Source organism: Melopsittacus undulatus, chromosome 1 (assembly GCF_012275295.1).
Source record: "Melopsittacus undulatus isolate bMelUnd1 chromosome 1, bMelUnd1.mat.Z, whole genome shotgun sequence".
NCBI classification, from domain to species: domain Eukaryota; kingdom Metazoa; phylum Chordata; class Aves; order Psittaciformes; family Psittaculidae; genus Melopsittacus; species Melopsittacus undulatus.
The window spans coordinates 38,773,068-38,794,209 of record NC_047527.1 but is presented as its reverse complement, the minus strand read 5'-3'; the positions used below and the strand labels follow the sequence as shown (position 1 = coordinate 38,794,209).

General features: G+C 39.3%; 1 protein-coding gene across 1 annotated transcript in view; it reads right to left on the bottom strand.

Moving 5' to 3' along the window:
* Positions 1-4,019: 4,019 nt before the first annotated feature.
* TOX (thymocyte selection associated high mobility group box) overlaps positions 4,020-21,142 on the bottom strand; it is a 221,756-nt gene continuing 204,633 nt past the window's right edge. Inside the window, exons 7-9 of the mRNA XM_005152522.4 lie at positions 17,685-18,071; positions 7,579-7,730; positions 4,020-6,309 (exon numbers count right to left, since the gene is read on the bottom strand). Of these exons, the coding sequence (XP_005152579.1) occupies positions 6,273-6,309; positions 7,579-7,730; positions 17,685-18,071 (576 nt within the window). The 3' untranslated portion in view covers positions 4,020-6,272. The remainder of the gene's footprint in view (positions 6,310-7,578; positions 7,731-17,684; positions 18,072-21,142) is intronic.

Sequence of the window (21,142 nt, the reverse complement as noted above, 5' to 3'; positions counted from 1 at the left end):
GTTGGGGCTGTTCAGCCTGGAGAAGAGAAGCTGTGTGGAGACCTCATAGCAGCCTTCCAGTATCTGAAGGCGTCCTATAGGGATGCTGGGGAGGGACTATTCATTAGGGACTGTAGTGACAGGACAAGGGGTAATGGGCTCAAACTTAAACAGGGGAGGTTTAGATTGGATATAAGGAGGAAATTCTTTACTGTGAGGGTGGTGAGGTGCTGGAATGGGTTGCCCAGGGAGGTAGTGAATGCTCCATCCCTGGCAGTGTTCAAGACCAGGTTGGACAGAGCCTTGGGTGACATGGTTTAGTGTGAGGTGTCCCTGCCCATGGCAGGGGGGTTGGAACTAGATGATCTTGAGGTCCTTTCCAACCCTAACTATTCTATGATTCTGTGATTCTAAGTTGCTGACTCCATGTATCAATATATGAGAAGCCTGAATATTCACTAGAGGTTTCCTTTTCCCCCTTTTTCATTCCCCACTCCCCCTCCCCCTTTTTTTTTTTCTAAGTGCTGGAGCCATACAGATTGTAAGCCAAAACTTCTTAGAAAGCTAGTTTAGAGCAGCATCTGAAATGTGTGATTCTTGGAGCCTTCAGAGACTTCTGTGTTACAAAATGTGTTCCCAGCCTTCTGTGAAACACATGGAGCATCACCTACTTATATGTTTGATTTAGCTAAAGAACATGTGCTTTACAAAGGTGTCCATCCTTATCTAACTTCTTTTTTCCAAGTGGTTGTGCATCCACTGTAATGCTTGGTAAATTCAGAGTTAAAAGTACTTCAGTTCCAGTTTGAGATTTTCTGACCTAAACTTCCAGCCTCTGGACATGGCTATGAGTCCTCTGGTTCTGCCTGCTGTGTGTGCTCTGTATCCACTGTCCACATCCGCATTGGTCAACTGACTGGCGGTCTGGAAAATGCTGATGTTCTAAGGGTTACCGGATTACAATTGTTCTCTGCAAACAAAATTCACATCTGTTCTGACAACTTACTTCAGCCTGATGCGACTTGAAAAGGTCGAGATTAATCCCAGAAAATCAGACTTCTATTTGAAAGGCCAAATCAACTTTAATTGTAACACATGGCTATTTGTATTGGCATTTAGCTGCAGCCGTTTATCCTTCTTTCCACTGGTATTATTTGTTTCTGAGCTCACTCCTGAAGCCTACAATGCAAGCCGAAATGTTTTAAGTAATGTAACAAAAACAACAGCTGACATCTTTTCTTTTACAGGTTTCCACTGAACCAGGGTATTTTGCATGCATGGCTTTTATGACTTGTGTTTATCAGCAGTCTGGGGGAAAAAATCATAGAAGAAAACACTGGCTCATTTTATAAAGATTAATGGTGTCTACTGTACTTTTACACACCCTCCTAGCCTGTTGGCTTGATCCATCAGAGCCCGGCAGAGCTGAACCTCTCACTCTGGAGTGCCTCCTAACAAACTTTGATTGGCAGCACTAAAGGGTTTAAACCCTCTTTTGCATTGCAGCATTTGAAAGCTGTGGTTTTCTGGGTCGGTGAGGTGACCAACAGCAGTACCCTCCCCTTGGCACAGGGGGACAGGCTGGTGTAGCACCTCTCTAACCACAGTGTGGGCTCCCAGCATCTGCTATCAGCTCAGCCATCAAGCCATCAACTGATATTTGAGCTCTCAGATCTCCTGAAAAGTGACAGGGCGAGAGAGACTCATTTGGCAATACTTTGCTCTTGCTGTTTGGCCTGGAGAAAGATACTCAAAGTGGTAAGATTGTTTAGCAACAGCTGGCAAGCACCCGGGTGTGAGCCTGATTTTCAGACATGACAGGCACTTACAGGAATGTTGCCAGATACAGCTGTTTAAAAGCCTTAATAAACAGCAAGTCAATACTAATCTTTGCCAAATTAATCTTTTCTTTGACAGCCCATCAGAGCAATTATGCTCAGACTCGTTGTAAACACACAATTGTCAGAGGGTAAGGATCTTCTCGGCAGTATACTGTGGATTTTTGCACACAGCTTGTTTTCCAAATAGGAATGTTTTCTTTTCTTTTCCCCCTTCCTCTCTTTCTTTCTTTTTTTCCCTGTCCTGTTTTATTTTCTAGCCAATTATGTGTTTGCCAGCTTGGTATTAGCCTGAACAAAATTTCTTTGTAAAGTGACTATCGCAGCAAGCCCTTAATAGAATGTGAAATGATGACAGTGGCAGGATCCATGCAGATGCACATTTGCTAGTGGGTTTCTCTAATTAGGCAGTAACTGTGACAGGCTCTGAAATGTTACAAGTCATTGTTCTCACTTGTCCTCTTGTCGGTGGAATAAGAACTACATTTGAGTTGTGATTTAATGTGCTGCTGGGTAATACTAAAATACATGACTTTGCAAAGGAAACCAAACGCCATCTGCGAGACCTGACACAAAGCACCTCGTGTTCTCTGAGGTGCCAAGCACCTCCTGCAGCACTGCCAGCACACTGCAGTACTCACTAGAGTATTTCGTTCAAATGAAAAACGACTTGAAGACACCAGATAAATAATTAACAGGGCAATGGTTATGTATCTGTCTGTTTATCTCTGTGTCTCTGCTCTGTCTCTAGCCCTACCTCTAGCTCTACCATCTACTTCTACCTCTGCCTCTCTCTGTCTCTGCCTCTGTCCCTGTCTCTAGCCATACCTCTAGCTCTACCTTTACCTCTGCCTCTGCCTCGAATCTATCTATGCCTGCCTATTAATGGAAGCTCTGTGGAGTTACTCCTGTATGGGTTACATACAGCTCTTCATCTGCTTCTCACACAGTGAGCAAAAGGATTTTTACCTCCTCTGTTTCCCTGGAGCACAGAAAGAGATCTCTGTGGATCTGCCATGTTTACAGGATCGGCTAAGAAATAAGCAGATACAGTCTTGGAGATGTTAGTTCATGTTGAGATGAGTCTCAGAAGGTTGAGGAAGGTGGTAAGAGCATGTTTTACCTTCCAGTAATGAGCTCTTTTGTTGTTGGGTTTCCTGTTTACAGAGGAGCCTCGCAGGGAATATTTGGCGGAGACACCATTGGAATCAGGAACTGGTCCTTGGTAAAAGAGAGAAGTGGGCATGAATACATTACATTTCATTATGAATGGCTGGGGCCCTCCATGAATACATTATTTATTGCCTGTGGATGAATGGTGTGTGGGGGGGAATCCTATAGTGGGTCCCTTTAAAGAACTACTTTGGGCCAGAGGCAGCAGCAGGGTGGGATTTCTGCTCTAACCTCTGTGAATTTGGTGATAGACCTGGACTCACATTGCCAGAATGTGGCACACTGAGAGCAGTGTTAAATTTGAACAGCCTTTCCTTTTCAAAACCTCTGCTTGCCTTGGTGAAAGCAAATTGGATTTACATCTTGCAGAGTGCGTATGTTACTAACCTTGTATTTTGCCTACCACTTAAAAAAAAAAACAAAAAACCAACTAAAATTCGGTTGATGGAAGACATTATTTCCCTTTATTTCTATCACTTTGACAGATGTCTTTATCTTATTTACTTGTTGTACTGTGTTGCTTCAATGTGTAGGTTGTTTTGTTCCTGTGTGCTTTCTATCATCATTATGACAGATGGCGACTTACAACCAGTGACTCTGGTGTATGTGTTACTGTGGCCTAAGCCACAGAGCTTTAGTGAAGGATGGGGAATACCTTCATGAACTTCAGTGGAGTTTCACCTGCTTACAAAAAGATCTCAACTTTCGAGGCTACATCTATTGACAACTTGTGTATGTCAATGCACCACTGACACCAAAGTAGCAGCTGCCCTTTGCTGGCAACCATTGCTTTTTACCAGTGTCAGACAAGAACTGATGTTTATGCATTGAAGCTGGATCTTTCCTTTGGAACAAAGTGGCATCAGTATAATCCTGGCCAAAAAAGCTCCTCTTCCAGCATAGCTGTCCCATCCCAACAGAGTCCAGGTACAAAACCACATTCAAAGCAGTGGATGGACAAGGTGCTGCATGGTAAACACATCAAAGGTTTCCCTTCTTACAGACTGAGGGACACCAACTAGCCAGATGTTCATACAGAATAAGTATTTTATTCATGATGTATTTTTTATTTACATTAAAGTTTTCTTGTATTTTGAACTCTGATTGGATACCGAAATTAACAACTTTATGTGACTGTGCACCTGCTCTAAAAGAAATGAAGATAACACAGTTCTTTTCCATAACAGAAAAAGGAAAACTGCCTTTCAAAATCAAAGCTGATTTTTCTCATCCTTAGTAATTATCTTCTTGCTTTAAAATTAATATGAGTGGAAAATGTAGTTTACTATAATATAATAAATAGAAGACATTGGGTAATTAGTAGTGCTGATATATTTCTAAAGTACTAAACAGACAAACAATAAACTGTGAATTTAATCACGAGTTCTCATACAGTTTCAAGACAGGAAAATTAGAGCTCTCAGCTACAGTCATTTGAGTAATCACATCTGATCTGCATTATTTATTAGTTATTACATGCCAAGTGATTCCGATTGTACATTGCCTGAAATCATTCAAAAACAAGCATGCCTTTGTTTCTGTTTTGTTTTTAAAGAAAAATCAATGGCATTGCATAATGTGTGTTTTACCCAAGTTGCTTTCTTTATTTCACACAAAAAATACAAATCCGTGGTACTCTCCATTAGCTGGACAGGCATCTGGGATGAAATCCTTCTGAAATATATTTTCAGAGCTATCCCTGATCCAAAACTTTGACAAAAATACCTTCATTTGGATTTTTTTTAACCCTTTCCCTGTGGCTGTTGAACTTACCTTTCACCTTATTTGTGCTACAGTCCCTATAACTCTGTTAGGACCGTTTGTACGTGTAATAAAATGGCTGAAGCATATTTGGTAATATTTCCGTTGGCAATACTTTTATTCCACTTAACTAATTAATCAAAACTGATGAAGTTCCAAGAAGCAGCATTATGCAGCTTTATTCAGTTAGTTTTGCTGGTTCAAGCCTTAGTTTTGGGCAACTTTCTGCTACAATGCTTTAAAAAGGGACTTACTTAAAATATCTTTTTTTCTTTTTCCTTAACAACCAAAGAAATAGAGAAATATACTTATTGGTTACCTTCATTTTCTGCCAGTAAAGCAGGTTTGGTGTCGTATATGTCACTGTAAAAACTAAATAAAGTATTCACATCAGTTGTGAACAATTTGTGCCAGCAAACGTTAAAGCATCAAAGAAACCTCTTTAAAATGCTAACAAATTTACTTACAAACACCTATATTTATTATTTCATAAATAGGCGCAACAGGTTCCATAAAAAAGATTAAATACAGACACAGTATGAAGAAACAATAATACATAGCCATATGTAAAGGTTATAATTTAGCTGTCTCCAATCTGTTTCTGCATCTAATAAAATATCAGGTAAGCAGTTGGCAGTTTTATACATGAAAGGACTTAAATGACGTTACTAACCAGTACACATAAAGTGATTTTCTTTTTTTAAAAAAAAGAAGCTTTTTTTTTTTTTAGGCAGTACAAAATAAATGTGTTTGCTCTTTATCAACACTAGTTTCTGTCCTTTATTTTTTTGTGTGTTTATTTCATGAGACAAAGCCAATATTTTTAATTAATATAATTTGGGAATATTTTACTTTTTTTTTTCTCCAGACACTTTGAAAATATAGAACTATTAGTCAGTTGTTTAAAAATGAAGTAAAAATATGAATGTTTGCCAATTTAACCCTTATTGTGAAATCAACAAACTGGAATGAGCCAGTTTCAATTACAATTAGCTACAAAAACATTCACATTTTATACTCTAGGAGAGTGTAACATAGATGCTATTTACAAACTTGCTATGACTGCTACATCAAGCCATTTAAAAAGTCTTTAGTAGTTTCATATAAACACCCATTATGAAAAACCAATGGAAAATCCAGGACTTTTATCTGAGACATCTACAGTTGCTAAGGCAGTTACTATCGCAGCACTTCACAGCAAAAACCAACATAAAATCTGAATGGTCCAAGTTTCCTTCAGGGAAGAAGAAAAGCAATGTCCGTTAAAGGATCTCAGGGTAGGGATGAAAAGGAGAAAGAAAGAGAAAAAAATGGGTAAAAAAAAAAAGGAGAAAAAAAAAGGAAAAGAAAGAAGCATGACTATTTTTTCCAGAGTGGGTAACCCACAAGCTCAAATAGTCCTAAGTGCTTAGCAACTTGTATTTCCTAATAAAATGCAGAACTGCCTTGACTGCATAAAGCAATCCATGATGAAAAGACTTCCCTGCATTCCTCAGTGGAAAGGAGAGGTGTTTCAGATTTTCAGGTAAGGTAGAGTGCTTTGTCCCTCTGCATGCCCCTGTTCAAAAAGAAAAAAAAAAGAACAAATGTGATTTTAAATTTCTATTCCTGATATTTTAGTCCTATTCTTCCAAACCATCATCCCCCCCCCCCCCCCCATACCTCTACCACAGGTCATTAATTCCAAGCATATCACTGAAATATGGATGCATGACCATGGTAATAGTAAGAAAAATCCTAGTACCAAAGTGGCATGTAGCAACCTGAAGACCACATCTGGCTTTAAACTACACAGGACTGGGACGTGGGTTTAAGCTCTAGTTTGACATCACCTGCTTTAGCAGATTGGTAACACTGACTGTCCCTCTCTCATGTACTCCATAGGTAGGTACAGCTGAGGGTTCAGCACAGATCTTGTAACAATATTCCATTAGCACCCTAATATGATGTGTCCACTTTCCTTAGAGATCATGAAAGCTTAGTTACATGCACATAGGTGCCAGATGCTGGTATCTCTGGCTTATTTTATTCACTCATACAGACAGCCAAAACACTTTGGGTAGGCATGTGTTTGTGTTCATTTCTCTGCACTAATTTGGTGATTTGGGTAGCAAGTAAGAGCTTTTATCTGCCTTTGCCTTGGTGATTCATGCCAAGGTCAAGGAGAGGTCAGGCTGGTCAGCATGTTCACAAGGCACAACATCTATTAGTTAAAACTCAAAAGATACCTTCTGTTCAGAGTCTTAAATGGTTCTGTGAACAGCAACATGGCTCCAGAAAACCCATGTTGCAGAAGAGCTGGGAGTTTGAAGAGGCTACTAACTTTATGGTAGAGCTTGCAGCATGGTGTTTTGTTTCTGGTTACAACCATGTGATCCTCATGCCAATTCCCTTTCCTTTATCTTGTATCACATACATCACCCATGCATCTCACTGATGGGTTTTCATGACCCAAACTAGTTTTCACTGGCAGCAAGCTCTCCTCAGCAATGGAGTATTTGGTGAAAATAGTTCATGCCATTTGCCTCTTCAGATAGGACATAGTGATCTTAAAACTCCTTTCCTGTACCTTCTCCCTCAAGATGTCAGTTCTGATTTTCTAAAGAACAGTTCTCTAAGACCAAAAAGTTACAACAATATCTAATAAATGCATGTATTGAAAACTCGTTTTCCCACAACAGTCTAACTGCTGAATAAATGCACTACATTCACAGATGCACTTCTGAAATCCTGTAGGGAAACAGGCAACAAAGTTGTTTCCAAAGTTTATCATATACTTGTGTCATGAACATTGCTCAACACAAGGTGGCATTCACTGGCTGCTTACCCATTACTGCAGTAGTCGTTATTCCAGTCCACAGTCTGTGCTGGAGGATTTCTGCACCCTGAACGAACATACTCCATTGCTTGGGTAACAACTTGTGCAGCTGTTGATGTTGGATTGATGATATTCTGATAATCAGGTTGAAGAGTAAATCCCTAGAGGAGAAAGCAAGTACATTACAATGTATGGAAACCAAGCAAGAGTCTGGGTATATTATTAAAAAAACCTTAAAATATGCATACTGTGAATTTGTAGAATACTTCTTTTTCTAGGTGTACTTTAGGTATCAAAGTTCAAATAGGAAAAAACATGTTGGTGTTTTCTAATTTTTTAAATCTTTCTTTGATTTGAGAAATGAAACACTGCCAGAAATGAAACACTGCCAAATTGTTATCTATTAAAGTCACAGGATGGAACTAAAACGGACAGGGCAGAAACAATTCAAAACCAAGAGAACAACTCAATCAGCACTTGGGCAAAACCCCCTGTTTGCTCCTTAGAGCTTCCATTTAGATTAAATGTAAGGATATACACTAGTCGTTAATTCCCAGAATATGCAACAGAATCTTTTTGAAGGATGGAGGCAGCAGGTGGCTGACTGTTTTATTAGACTACACCTATTCACATATTGTTCTCAAAACCCTTTTTCTTCATTCAGTCACAAAGGGACCATCTGCTGCTTCTTTTATTTGTACTTCTCTCTCAACTAAACAGAAATTCAGCCAAAGCCTTTTAACAGTTGTTGGACTAATGCAGCGAAAGTAGCACAGAATAACTTGCTTTTTGAAACTAAGAAGCTGAGAAAAAAAGTGGAAGTTACAAAGAGACATCTAACCTGCTCCCTGAAATCTCTGTCATGTGAAGTCGTAATAATTTTTAGCTCTTTTGATATATGAGGATGTTTAAATATTGTGTTTCAAAACCAGGAGAACAATTGAAATTTCAAGGCTAATGTATCTGGTTCACCCTGTGTAAATGTATATCATATTCCTGTAGAGATAGAAGAACTACATTGGGTAAAAGTATGGGAATGCTGTATGAAAGCAATCAATGACTGCTGAAAAAAACCCAGACCAAACTCCTTCCTGGGGAATGGCATACAATTCCCACTCAAGTTATGTGGATATGTAGCTGCTAAATCAGAAACTGAACCTGAATCAAGATGTCTAGTTTGAAAACCCCTTCTGTCTGGCCAAAGTCCATGTAGAGAATAGACTGAATTGAAGCTCACAGCTTTAGTTTTAAATTCTAGCTCATTACATGATCATGTCATCATATCCGTGATCACTTTTTGCACACAGCTTCCACTGAGACAGGAATTTTGTGGAGAGCTTTTTTTTTTGTTTTTTGGTTTTTTTTTTTTTCTCCAGGTTTAACAAGTCAGCCACACTATCTTTAATCAATATAAATGGGTATTAGCAGTTTTTGCCTGCCCCTCCACCCACAGAAATGAACTTCCTTCAGGTATAGCATGACAGTTCCTTCTTCAAATCCCTCTTTCTTGGTGCATTATACTCTGGCTCTTTCCCAGAGGTCCTGAGGGTGTTCTGCCCTGCCACTTCTCTAGTGTACACCATCAACCGTCTCCACTCACCCTGATCTTGGATTGTGGCCATAAATTAGTGCCATTTTCTTCCATATTATCTCCCATATGGAGTATATCCCAAGTTACACTTCAGTACGCACTTCAGCTCTTTGAAGCCTCGCTTTGTCCTTCCTGACTCCAAGAAACAGTAGTGGACAAGTCCACAGCTGAAATCTGCATCTAGTTATCATGTAAATTATACACTGCCCAGCTAATAAAGTACAATAAAACCCACCCATGGTGACTGTACACTGTCTTTTCACCAGGCTCCAAAGCTGCACATCAGGCTGCTAAAACAACCCCCATGCCTGCAACAGATCCAAAGGAAACTGTAATTGTGCAGACTTCCCAATGACTTTAATTGGAGGTTCATGTAATTAGAAGGCAGAAAAATTGGTTTTGTAGATCACCATCATCATTTTTATACAAAACATCACCCATAAGAGTAAGAGTAAACTAACCGCAGAAACACATCCTACCTTCAGGCAATCAGGTTTACCTGTGGTAGAAATGCCCTTGAGCTATCTCTTATCAGTCTTCATGAAACAATCATATGGGACCAGCAGCTCCAGCAGTGCTGTAGCAAAGCATGCAAGTGAGCATGCAGCAAGAAGAGACAGTTCCCTCAAATCAAAGGAAGAGACCATCAATGCAATATCCATTTCATTTCTTCTGGATTTAGGGCAAATAATAGAATCATAGAATCACAGGATGGTTTGGGTTGGAAAGGACCTTAAAGATCATCTAGTTCCAAGTACCCTGCCATAGGCAGGGACAACTTCCACTAGACCAGGTTGCTCAAAGCACCACTTAGTCTGTCCTTGGACACTTCCAGGGATGGGGCATCCACTGCTTCTCTGGGCAATCTGTTCCAGTGTTTCACCAGCCTCACAGTAAAGAATTTCTTCCTTATGTCTAATTTTTCAGTTTAAAGCCATTCCCTCTTGTCCTAAATGAAATAAATGAATAGCTTAGATGCTGGAGGATGGCCCTGTAGTCTAAATGACAGCTTTGAACTGAGTGGGGACTTATATTTTTTCAGGTTTTCTGTATGACCACAGTCAAATTGCTTTGTCTGTCTTCCAGGAAGCATGCATGCCCATACTCTTGGACTGAATCGATACCTCTCATGTTAAAGTTGGGACCACAGATCCAAACTTAATTCTCCTATCTGCAAATTAAGGGGTAACAACACTTTTATCTTGCACCTGGCAAGTCTGTTTAGTTTACAGCTGTCTAGGATTGGAGCCTGTTTCTTAGGCCATGCTCACATGCTAGATTTTAATGTGGTACAGAGGTACCTGAGCCAGGCTGCAGCTCTGAAGCAGCTGAGCTCAGCGGTCCCTCTGGGGTTGAGAGCTACGAGAATACAAGCAATGTGGGTGCTGGGAAGTGTGGTTCTAAGGCAAAGTAATTTATGAAACCTGAACTCAATATGAAGGACTGATAAAGCATGGTGATGTTTAAGATGTAAGCAATAATTACTACAGCATTTTCACCAATAGGAGAGCTCTGGAAATAGAGATAGGTACAACAGAGGGAGACAGCCTTGTACCAGGCTTGTAGTAAATATTTGTGTATTATTTATGTAAGCCCTTAACAAACAATGATGAAATAAAAAGTGCTCAGAAAATGAGTGCTTCGAGGTCTAATTAAACAATGCTGAATGTTTTTGCATCATAATGCCCAAGAGAAAATCACCAACTGTTTTGCAACATGCCTAGAATTTTAAACTTCATTTTCTTGTTCCAGATTGAAATAAAAACAGGGAACTTGATAAAGATTAATTCGATGTCAGGAGGGACATTTGCTTTTTAATTAGATTTCTGTAGCCCTAGCAGTTTCGTTGTGCCACTGTAGCAAGTCCTAAAAAGCCTGCAGCAGAACTAAACAGTGATCCTCATCTCTACACTTTACTGGGAACTAATTTCATTTCCTGCCTGTCTGGAGAGGTATTTTCAACAGGCATCAATGTTTTTGTCTTCACAACTGATTTATTCATCAATCTCAATGTGATATTTTAAACCTTTAAATTACATCCAAATCCTAAAGCATCTGTTTATTACACAAGGAAATTGAAAATCTGTCTGTGTGGTATCATAGAAAGATTTTTCCTTAAGGTTATAAAGGAAGTTGACAGATATTAATGATTTTTTTTTTTCTCTTGACCTCATTCAAAGACAAAGTTTAACAAAAAAGAGGAAAAATCTGGACAAATACAGCAGGTCCCTGAGTTTACTATATATAATATATATACTATACATATATACACCAGAAAAAATGAGGAAATTACTTTTGGCAGGCTATGCAATCATCCTGCTGTATACATTTATTTTCTAAAGGAGAAGAAATGCCTAAAAGTAAACTAAAATGAGTTATTAGTTAAAAAAAAATAAAAAATAATGTGTGACATACATTAATCTTCTACTTTGTTATGCATACACTTGCAGCCATGATTACTAGGCATTAAGGATCTAGTTTTGCTTGCTCTACCTATGCACTGATGTGGGACAGAGATTGTAACAGGACTTCCCATACCACCCAATGCTTGGGTGAAGGATTTTGAACAGGGAAGGAGATGCTTCCAGCAGGGCTGCTTAAAAGGCTTCCTTAACAAGGACTGGGTGTATCTGGGAGGGAATGAATCCTCAGTCTCATCACTCCCCACACAGACCAGCACAGTACAACAGGCTGCATAGAGGGGTACACTCAGAAAGAAGCAAAAATGTCTGTGTGAGTAGAGAAAGGAAAGAATAACTTTGAAACAGAAAACAGATTGCAACTTCAGACACCATTTTAGCCGGATCATTGGAGAAATTGTGCTGATTTGAATGACAAGTGTTAAGATTCAGAGTATCTGATCCCAACTAAGAAAAAATTAAACATCATGTCAAACTTAAGAAGCAGACTGGAGAGAAGCAACTCTTTTATCAGGTAAAATAATACACTGATAAAATGCTCACATGAGCATTTAATGAAAGAAAAATCATACTCTTCTAATCTACTGTGTTTCTTTCAGTATGTCAAAAGTGGATGAAAGAAAAACTGCTACACAATGGATTTAGACTTTAACAAAGTAGAACTTTAATGTGGCTCCCTTTAATAATATTTAAGAAAAACATAGCATAGTTCAGAATTAGAAGTTAAATATATCAGGATCTAATTGAGAATAGATTGAGAATAGAACTAAACAGTCATTTCTTACAGTGCAAAGGTTTAACACTGTAAACAAATACCTCGAAGTTCTACAGTAATGCTCATTATTTAATTTATTAATTAATTGTTTTGGAACAGGAAGGAAAAGAGACAAAAAGGCCTACTTTCCAGAAAAAATATCAAAAAGTATTTGGATAACTCAAAATAGAGAAGATTGTTCAAAACAAATTAAAAAGTATTTACTAATTCTAGGCATATGACCAAAATGCTAATACTTAAATATTACTTTGCTTTGTGCATTTCAGAACAATTTGGATGCATTGCTGTATACTCCACAGAACTAATTGATTTTTAAAATGATGGAAATTGTGCAGTCACTGAGGATATTTGGCTACCAACCCTTCTGATCTTCTTGATGCTCTGTACTTTTTGTGGACTCGTGGAGGAGACTGCCCTTCTCCAGCTGGCAGTCTCTCTTGGTTTGGCAGCTGCACACATGCAGGCAGCGGAGTACATGCTGTTCCCTGTGGAGCTGATGAAGATCAGCTCATTGTCCTGGTAGCAGTGGTGGCAGAACTGTCTCCCCAGGTCAGCACTTATCAGTTCCTTCTCAAAGTTATGCACAGAAGAAGAATTTGTGAATTTCATGCACAGTGGCTTTGGAGAACTGTGTTCCTGGTTGCCAGGACTGGAATCTGGTTCTTTATGTGATTCTTCTTTGAGCTGGCAGTACTTCAGACATACTACAAGATGCTCTTCAGGATAAGAAACTATCCTCCCTCTCCTGGAAAAAAAGAGTGACCAAATATCCCCGAGCCACAGTGTTAAGGCAGAGGATTTGTAGAGAGCAGGGATTTCTTGAGCCTGCTATCACTGAGCATCCCACTAGTAAGCCACCAACTATTTCAAAGCTAGATGTCACAAAAAAAGGAAAGAAATGACAACTCATCACTGGTGGTAGCTGTGACTACTGCTTCTAACAGGTCTGCAGCACAGCTGTCTGTCTGCAGTGGTGGTGGCCAGCGAATGCCAGCAGTAGAAGACTGCTAGGAAGCTGTTGTCAGACTTACCCTTGTTCCTATTACACTTCATGCTGTAGTGTGTGACATGAGAAAAATTATCTAATTTCTTCTTAAAGTGTATTAGTATGTTTGGTATGAGCAGTAGTGATGCCAATCTCATGAAGTTTAACCATGCCAAGTGCAAGGTCCTACACCTGGGTCAGAGCAAGCCCAGGCACAGCTACAGGTTGGGCAGAGAAGAGATTCAGAGCAGCCCTGTGGAGAAGGACTTGGGGGTGTTAGTCAATGAGAAAATGAACATGAGCCAGCAGTGTGCACTCACAGCCCAGAAAGCCAACCGTATCCTGGGCTGCATCAAAAGGAGCATGACCAGCAGGTCAAAGGAGGTGATCCTGCCCTTCTACTCTGCTCTCGTGAGACCTCACTTGGAGTATTGTGTGCAGTTCTGGTGTCCTCAACATAAAAAGGACATGGAACTGTTGGGATAAGTCCAGAGGAGGGCCACAAGGATGATCAGGGGACTGGAGCACCTCCCATATGAAGACAGGCTGAGAAAGTTGGGGCTGTTCAGCCTGGAGAAGAGAAGCTGTGTGGAGACCTCATAGCAGTCTTCCAGTATCTGACGAGGGCCTATAGGGATGCTGGGGAGGGACTCTTCATTAGGGACTGTAGTGATAGGACAAGGGGTAATGGGCTAAAACATAAACAGGGGAGGTTTAGATTGGATATAAGGAGGAAATTCTTTACTGTTAAGGTGGTGAGGCATTGGAATGGGTTGCCCAGGGAGGTAGTGAATGCTCCATCCCTGGCAGTGTTCAAGGCCAGGTTGGACAAAGCCTTGGGTGACCTGGTTTAGTGTGAGGTGTCCCTGCCCATGGTAGGGGGGTTGGAACTAGATGATCTTAAGGTCCTTTCCAACCCTAACTATTCTATGATTCTGTGATTCTATGATTCTGAAAAGGAAAATATCTCCTGTTGCAAGTCATGCTGTAGGGAGTGGGATGTGAATTAGTTTCTGTTCTGCTTACACAAATTAGATTCCTTTTTGAGTCTGGAAAAGGGTTAAGGTGGCCACATCTTTAGCATGGAGGAAATCAAACACCTGAGGGAGGGGGAATTGAAAAAAATTTGAAATAAATACAACTATTGTTTCTGGTTTACCAGACCATATAGTCTCTCATTCTTCTTGGCTGTCTTTTTATGTAGCAGAATAGCAGGGTCTACACTGTGCTTCTGCAGACTGGAGCCTTGCATCCATAGACCTTCTTTCCTCACCGTTGGCCACACACACAGGTTGCTGCCTTTTGTTTGTCTTCATTGATGTTGATTCTGTGCTGCTCCATCATTTGGAGGGCTTGCTTCCTTTCCACTATGCTTTTTCCTCTTAGCTCACTCTGTGATGAGCAGTGTTTTGAGCAGAGAGAACAGCAGAGTCCTTAGAAAACTGAGCCAGAAAGAGGCTCAGATTACAGTTTCTTGACTTCTTGCTCTTTGCCATTTGGTGGCCAACCTGTTTTCCTTGCTCTAATGCAGTTTAAAATCTTGGGGATAATGTTTTCTAATATAGCTTGAGTATGACTAGAAAGAGGCAAACCTAAGAGACTAGAGAGGATACCACTGTGCTACTCTACCATGGCAAATCATGGTGTAGTATGCCTGTTGCCCTAAAATTTAACATACTTTTTGCTTTGACTTTACCAACATCACTCTTGAAAGGAAATGGAGTCTATATTTAAACTAAATTCTCAAACTCTGTAAGCTTTTGTATGCTAAGATAAATAAACAAATGAATAAATAAATAAATAAATACATTTACAAATATTCCAAAGTGAAATTACATAGTCTTCCCAGAGGTCAAAGGTTATATTACTTCAAAACTAAAGAAGGAGTATAAGAAGTATAAACTGTCTTGAAGATGTTTCACAGTGCTTAAAGAGAAATGTAGTTAAGATTGGCAGTGTAGCATTTCAACACATTCTAAGCACCTGTCGCCTTGAGTGAAGCTCAGAAATATCTCATCATGGTATCTTCATTATGAGCATCAGCCTTTCTGACTCAGGAATATAAGCTGGTTAAAAGTATTTAACCTAACCTTTCAGGAGATTAATAGTGGAGAGCAGGAACACAGCGATACACCATTTTTTGTTTTACAGTACTTGTTCTTAGCAAAGCAAGACTCATCATAGTACAGGTGTACATACGACTTCTAGACACCTCTTTTATTCTCTTAAGTTAGAAATAGTTGTATGCCACATATCTCACAGATGAGTGAAATTACTCTCAAGCCATTGATGTGCACACCATATGCTACAAGTGTGCAATATGGTAAAATAAAGCATCAGAAGATTCATATTATCTTACCTTTTTTGTAGTATGTAATGGTTTGGAACAGCACCTAAGTGTTTGGATTCATACAATAATAATGATGTATGTATACGTATGAAATTATCTAGCATCTGCATTACATCTTTTGCTTGCCCCTACTGTACTATAAATTCCATAAATAAAGCCAGATTTTAAAATCTGTTGAGTAAATTATGCGTATCAATGGTCCTGGAAAAGACATAAGGGGTTTTATCTTCTATAACTGCACTGGACAGGTAATGTACAAGTTGACAGTGAACTTGGCAAGCAATCTAAACTTGGAAGACTGGATCTCCAATAAAAACTTGTTGAAATATAACTATACAATTCAAACAGGCTTCTGTCACAAATGTCATCTGCCATGTTTGGTAAATGAAGCAGGGTACTGCATTGAGTCCATTGCTTTGTTTCTCATTGCCCTGACCCTTCAGATTCAACCAGGATTGTATCAGGTTTAGAAGCCCCAGACAGACTCTCCCGTTTCACCTCTCTAGGACTTTCCCTGGCTAATTCCAGCTGTCTAGGTTTGCAGTTAATTCCTGGGTTTCTCTGAGGCTTGAGCATGCACTCTCCCAGGACACTCTCATCAGGACACTGGATTTCTAACCAACAGGAAAACCTTCAGGAATGCGTGACAGTGACAGACTCCACATTTTTGTGGTCATAAGTCTGATGAATACTTACTCTGTGAAAAATAAACTGGACCAGGAAAAAGACAGGTTTTCCTTCCTGTCTGATTACTCCAAATCACTTTCAGGACTAAGATCAAAGACTGACAAAAACCATATCCCCATGAGCACTGAACCTTGGTTCACCTTCCAAACAGCTGAATTTATCAGTTCAGATTTGAAAATCTTTTTCTCTTTTTTTTGCCTTTGTCCTGCTTTGAAAAATTTCTTTCCCCATTAAATTGCTCTCCCAGCTATGTTTTGTGTTCAGGTATTCCGTTCTCTAAAGACCAGTCTTGAGATGAAATGTTTCCAGCTTGGAAAGCAAATGCAAATGCCTTGTTAGCATAGGTGAATTTATAGAGATATTCAAAACATGCAGCAAGTTCATGACTATTTATTATCAAGCAGAACTGACAAGTTTTGTGTATACAAATTCTGTAGATTCTTGCAACTCCATCCAAAAAAAAAAAAAAGTCATTCTACAGCCTCTTTGCAAGGCAAGATCTTATTATTGATATTCAGGGCTCATCCAATACAAAAGGAAATTTTCTCTCAGGAGGTTAGCAGAGTTAATCGGCTCTAACCCTCCATCGGCCTGGGCCCCAGTCACAATATTATGCTTGGCCAGTGTTCATTTAGAACTCCTAGGAAATGTATTGAGAATCAACTGAACCATTGAGAATGAATTAAAAAAAAGCACCATCATATTGGGATACTGGGCACAACCCACTTATTACCAGTAAAAAAAAAAGTATACCTATCTAGCAAAATGAAATTATGAAAGCAGCAGAAACTAACATGCTTGTGTTCACTTTATCGGTTATGTTTAACACAACTTTTATGTTCCCTCTGACTGTTCCATATCACGGTCAGCACAAGGGTAACAGCACAACCTGCAATCAGATCTTTTCCTAGACATTCCTGCCTTTTGTTTGTAAAATGTGTTTCCTGAAGACTTAACATTTCACTTATATTTCAGGATGCTTCCACATATGCAGATGGATGCACTTCTACTTAAAGGATGCCCCCTGAATTTGGGGGAAGACAGGGCTAGAGTTCAGAAGAATGTGCTGAACATTGTTGCTAACATGAACGGTTCTTCTGAAATTCCCTGTCACTAGGTAACCTCATTCATTTGTTCTTGCCTTCAAAAGGCTAAGCCCTCAGACTATACTACCCCAGTTTTGGAACCCTGCAAAATTAAAGCTAATACATAGCTCTAAATCTCCTTCACCATGTCAGTTTCTGGACAACTTCCCTTCCCACACAACAAAAAAAATTTCCCCAGAAAATAGAAAAGCTCAAACTTACTTGCTGCATTGTAGGTGAATGTAAAGCAGACTGGACCTGCATTGGTAGCTGGTTTCCAATGGACTGCTGCATTGAAATTGGCTGGTGTTGCTGGATGTTGAGATGCTGGTGCAGAGGGGGGCTGATCTGAAGAGGTGGCGGTGGGGACACAGCCATGTTTGCTATGGAAACAGTCACTGGCATTTGGTTGTTGGGCTTGGGCGCTATGTTCCTGGGGATATTGGCATGCATGGCAGTGATGTGAGGATTCATTCCTGGTTGTTGGTGGTAGTGGGAACTGAGGTACAGTGCAGAATGAGCCTGGGAGGGCCCATGAAACACTGACTGCTTTGAATTCATCATCTGAGGTTGTGGAGAGGCTTTAGCATCAACAGGTTCACTGTAGCTCTGTTGAGAAAAACAAAAACCAGACAATACTTAGAAGCTACAAAATGCTGCTGTCTACCCACTGAAGTCTAAGAGTCATGCCACGGTAAAACATATCTGGACCATTAAATTGTCCTCAACATGGATTTTGGTTATTATATGGGAAAAAGAATTAATCCCTTTTACCTTACTTACACTCTTCAACACTGTGGAAAAAAAAAGAAGTTAGCACCTCTGTTTCCTGGTCTAGCCTGACATTTTGCTTTTTCCAAACTTGAAACTGGCATCACTGACATGGTAATCCACACAACAACCAAGCCCATTACATTTATTCACATACACAGCCACTACTAGTGTTCTCCAATTTGATGGCCTAGTTGAAAAGAGGTTCAGAAGGCAGGTTCCAGCAGAAGTCTGCAGTGATCTTTGACACATCTCAACTTTCCATCTGCAAACCAGCCAAAAGAAGCTCAGTGTCCTTTACCATATACATTAATAATCACTAACAATGTTTGATTACTTAGCCAATATGATGAAGAGGCTAAAGCCCATTCACAGTTGTCCTACTGCATTGAACAAATATGCTAGTTTCTGTGCCAATACCTGTATTTTGAAACTTTCTGTGCTGGGTTGCTACCCATGCCAGCAATTGAATGTTTCATAAGCCATGCATTTAGAAAAATAAGGATATTCTGAATAATTTCACTTTTAGCAAAACTTCCTTTGTTAATCCAGTTCATAAAGTTCTGAAAATTCTATATAAAACTGATGTCTACATGTACGTGAGGCTGCATCAGACACAAGAAAGCAATCTTACTCAACCTGGAAGAATATCGCATAGAGTATTAGAAAATGCACAGATTTTCAAAAAGTTATGATCTACCCTGATTTCTTCTTAATGATGTTAGTAATAAAACCTTTCCATTAATGAATGTCAATTTTAATAATACCCTTTGTTCTGGCATTTATAACAATTTAAATTGAATTTACTAAGTTGTTTTCTATACCCTTATTTTCTTAGATCTCAGTGTTAACTCTGTGTGCTCAAATAAATAATAAAAAAAATTAAGAATTAACTTGCATGAGCTTATAGATGGGAATCATAATTTGCAGCTGAGACATACTGGGATTAATAGTCAGTGAACGGTGAAACATGTTGGAAAAAATGGTGGAAATGTGCCTCTGGAGAAAGAAGTCACTTTGTCAAAACAAGGGCTGAAAGATGCATAGATGCCCTTATTCTGTGATCTCTGTGTCATGTTTGCTCAGTTTACAAGTCAGAGTAAGTTTCATGTTACTCTCAGCACTCCAGGGTCAGTGAAGTCTATTCAGATTCTTTCTGAAGGATGTACCATCACCCACAATCCACTGACATGTGCATAATTGAAATTGCTTCTTTGTATGTGATAATAAAGTTGAGAAAGCCAAGTTCATTTCCCGAAATATAACCACAGTTCTATTAGCAAACCCCCTTGTTTTCTCCAGTAAACTAAGGACAATTAAATGAATATGATAAAAAAAATGCAAATCTCTGCTGTGGATCTGCCTGACTCTGCTCACCAGTGGGTGTGCAAGTGTGCAATATGTATTATATGCATGTTTGCAGGATTCAAATGCAGACATAAATACCCACAGGGTGTAAATGATAAACCTTAAAGCAGGTGCAAAGTCTGGCAGTTTTTTGGTATTATTTTTAAAATGCTGAACTAAAGTTCATGAACACATAAGAAATATTTTCTCCCTCTCTTCCCATTGTATATTTAGGAAACTCCAGTGAGTGTGGGAGCAAAGACTGGCAGGTTTGCTGAAATTTCAGAGATTCAGAAGGTTTTCTAATTAGCAGCATGGTAAGGACCCTCCTCTCGTGTGTGCTGTGCTCTTTACACATTACAAGAGTAATGTGTACAGTGCTGTATTTTACTGTAAGCATTGTCCCCTCATGAAAACAGCTTGCTTTTCCACAGTGTGGCTGGCAGGCTTTATCTGGTCCAAGCAGGAAAATTGCTCCTGAAGTGTCTAAGGGCAGATCGATTAAACATTTCCTCCTGGTGAGGAGGTATCAAAACCCCTTTGCGGCACTATTTGTGATGTACTGCCACATACTTACTTTTCATTTGTGAAAGATGCTGCCATACACCTCTTTAACAAAGATACAGTGAACCAATTTAATTATTGGGTAACCTGAATCCACATGTAAGTGGTGAATGCATGGCTCATACTGATAAAATTACAGACATATCAGATATTTAGTATCATTTAATACTTCAAATACCAAATGATGTTAAGAGAAATTGTACAGTCTCAGGCCAGAGATGAATAACACTTGCTTTACCTCTGAGAATAGCATTTGCAAAGTGATCAAAAGGGACTGTTCCAGTTGTCTTGAGCTATCAATCAGCTTTCTGTATGTTTCACTACCTCCTGATGCACTGAAAAGCACAACACTTCACTTTCAGACCAAGTATTTTGCTGTTACTTAGGACACTTTAAATATGTGATCTGAAGCCAAATTGTCCAATATCAGTGTAAAGCACATCAATATTATCAGTTACTGGTAATCTTGATAAATGAACTCATTAAACGCTATTCTCCAGCATACTGCAATTGCAGCTTTTTCTAAGGCTGGGTCAGAAACACAGATTTTGTAAGTATTGCTGGAGTGAATGGAATGGGTGATGTCAAATATTTTGGCTTTGTTATGTGTCTTTACTATGAAATATACCAAGAGGTATATATGAAGCATAGGTCACACTACCATTTTAGGCACCATTACAGCTTTCACAGATTTGATGGTCATTTCATCTGTCCAGTACAGCATCACAGAGTCTTAGAAAAGGACTTTTATTATGGGTAAAACTAGGAATTAAAACAGAAGGGATTTGATTAGCCAATGCAGGCTTCAAATGAACAAGTCAGGTTCCCTAACTTTGCAGGCTGGAATTCAATAGTTTTCCCTTGCCTTATCCAAAAAGAAGAGGATAGAAAGAATATTTTTTTAAAAATCCTCTTTAGTTAATTAATCTGCCCAAAACCAACATGGACAATTTACATCTCTAATTTTTTGGCATGAAGTTATAGGATAGAACTAATTT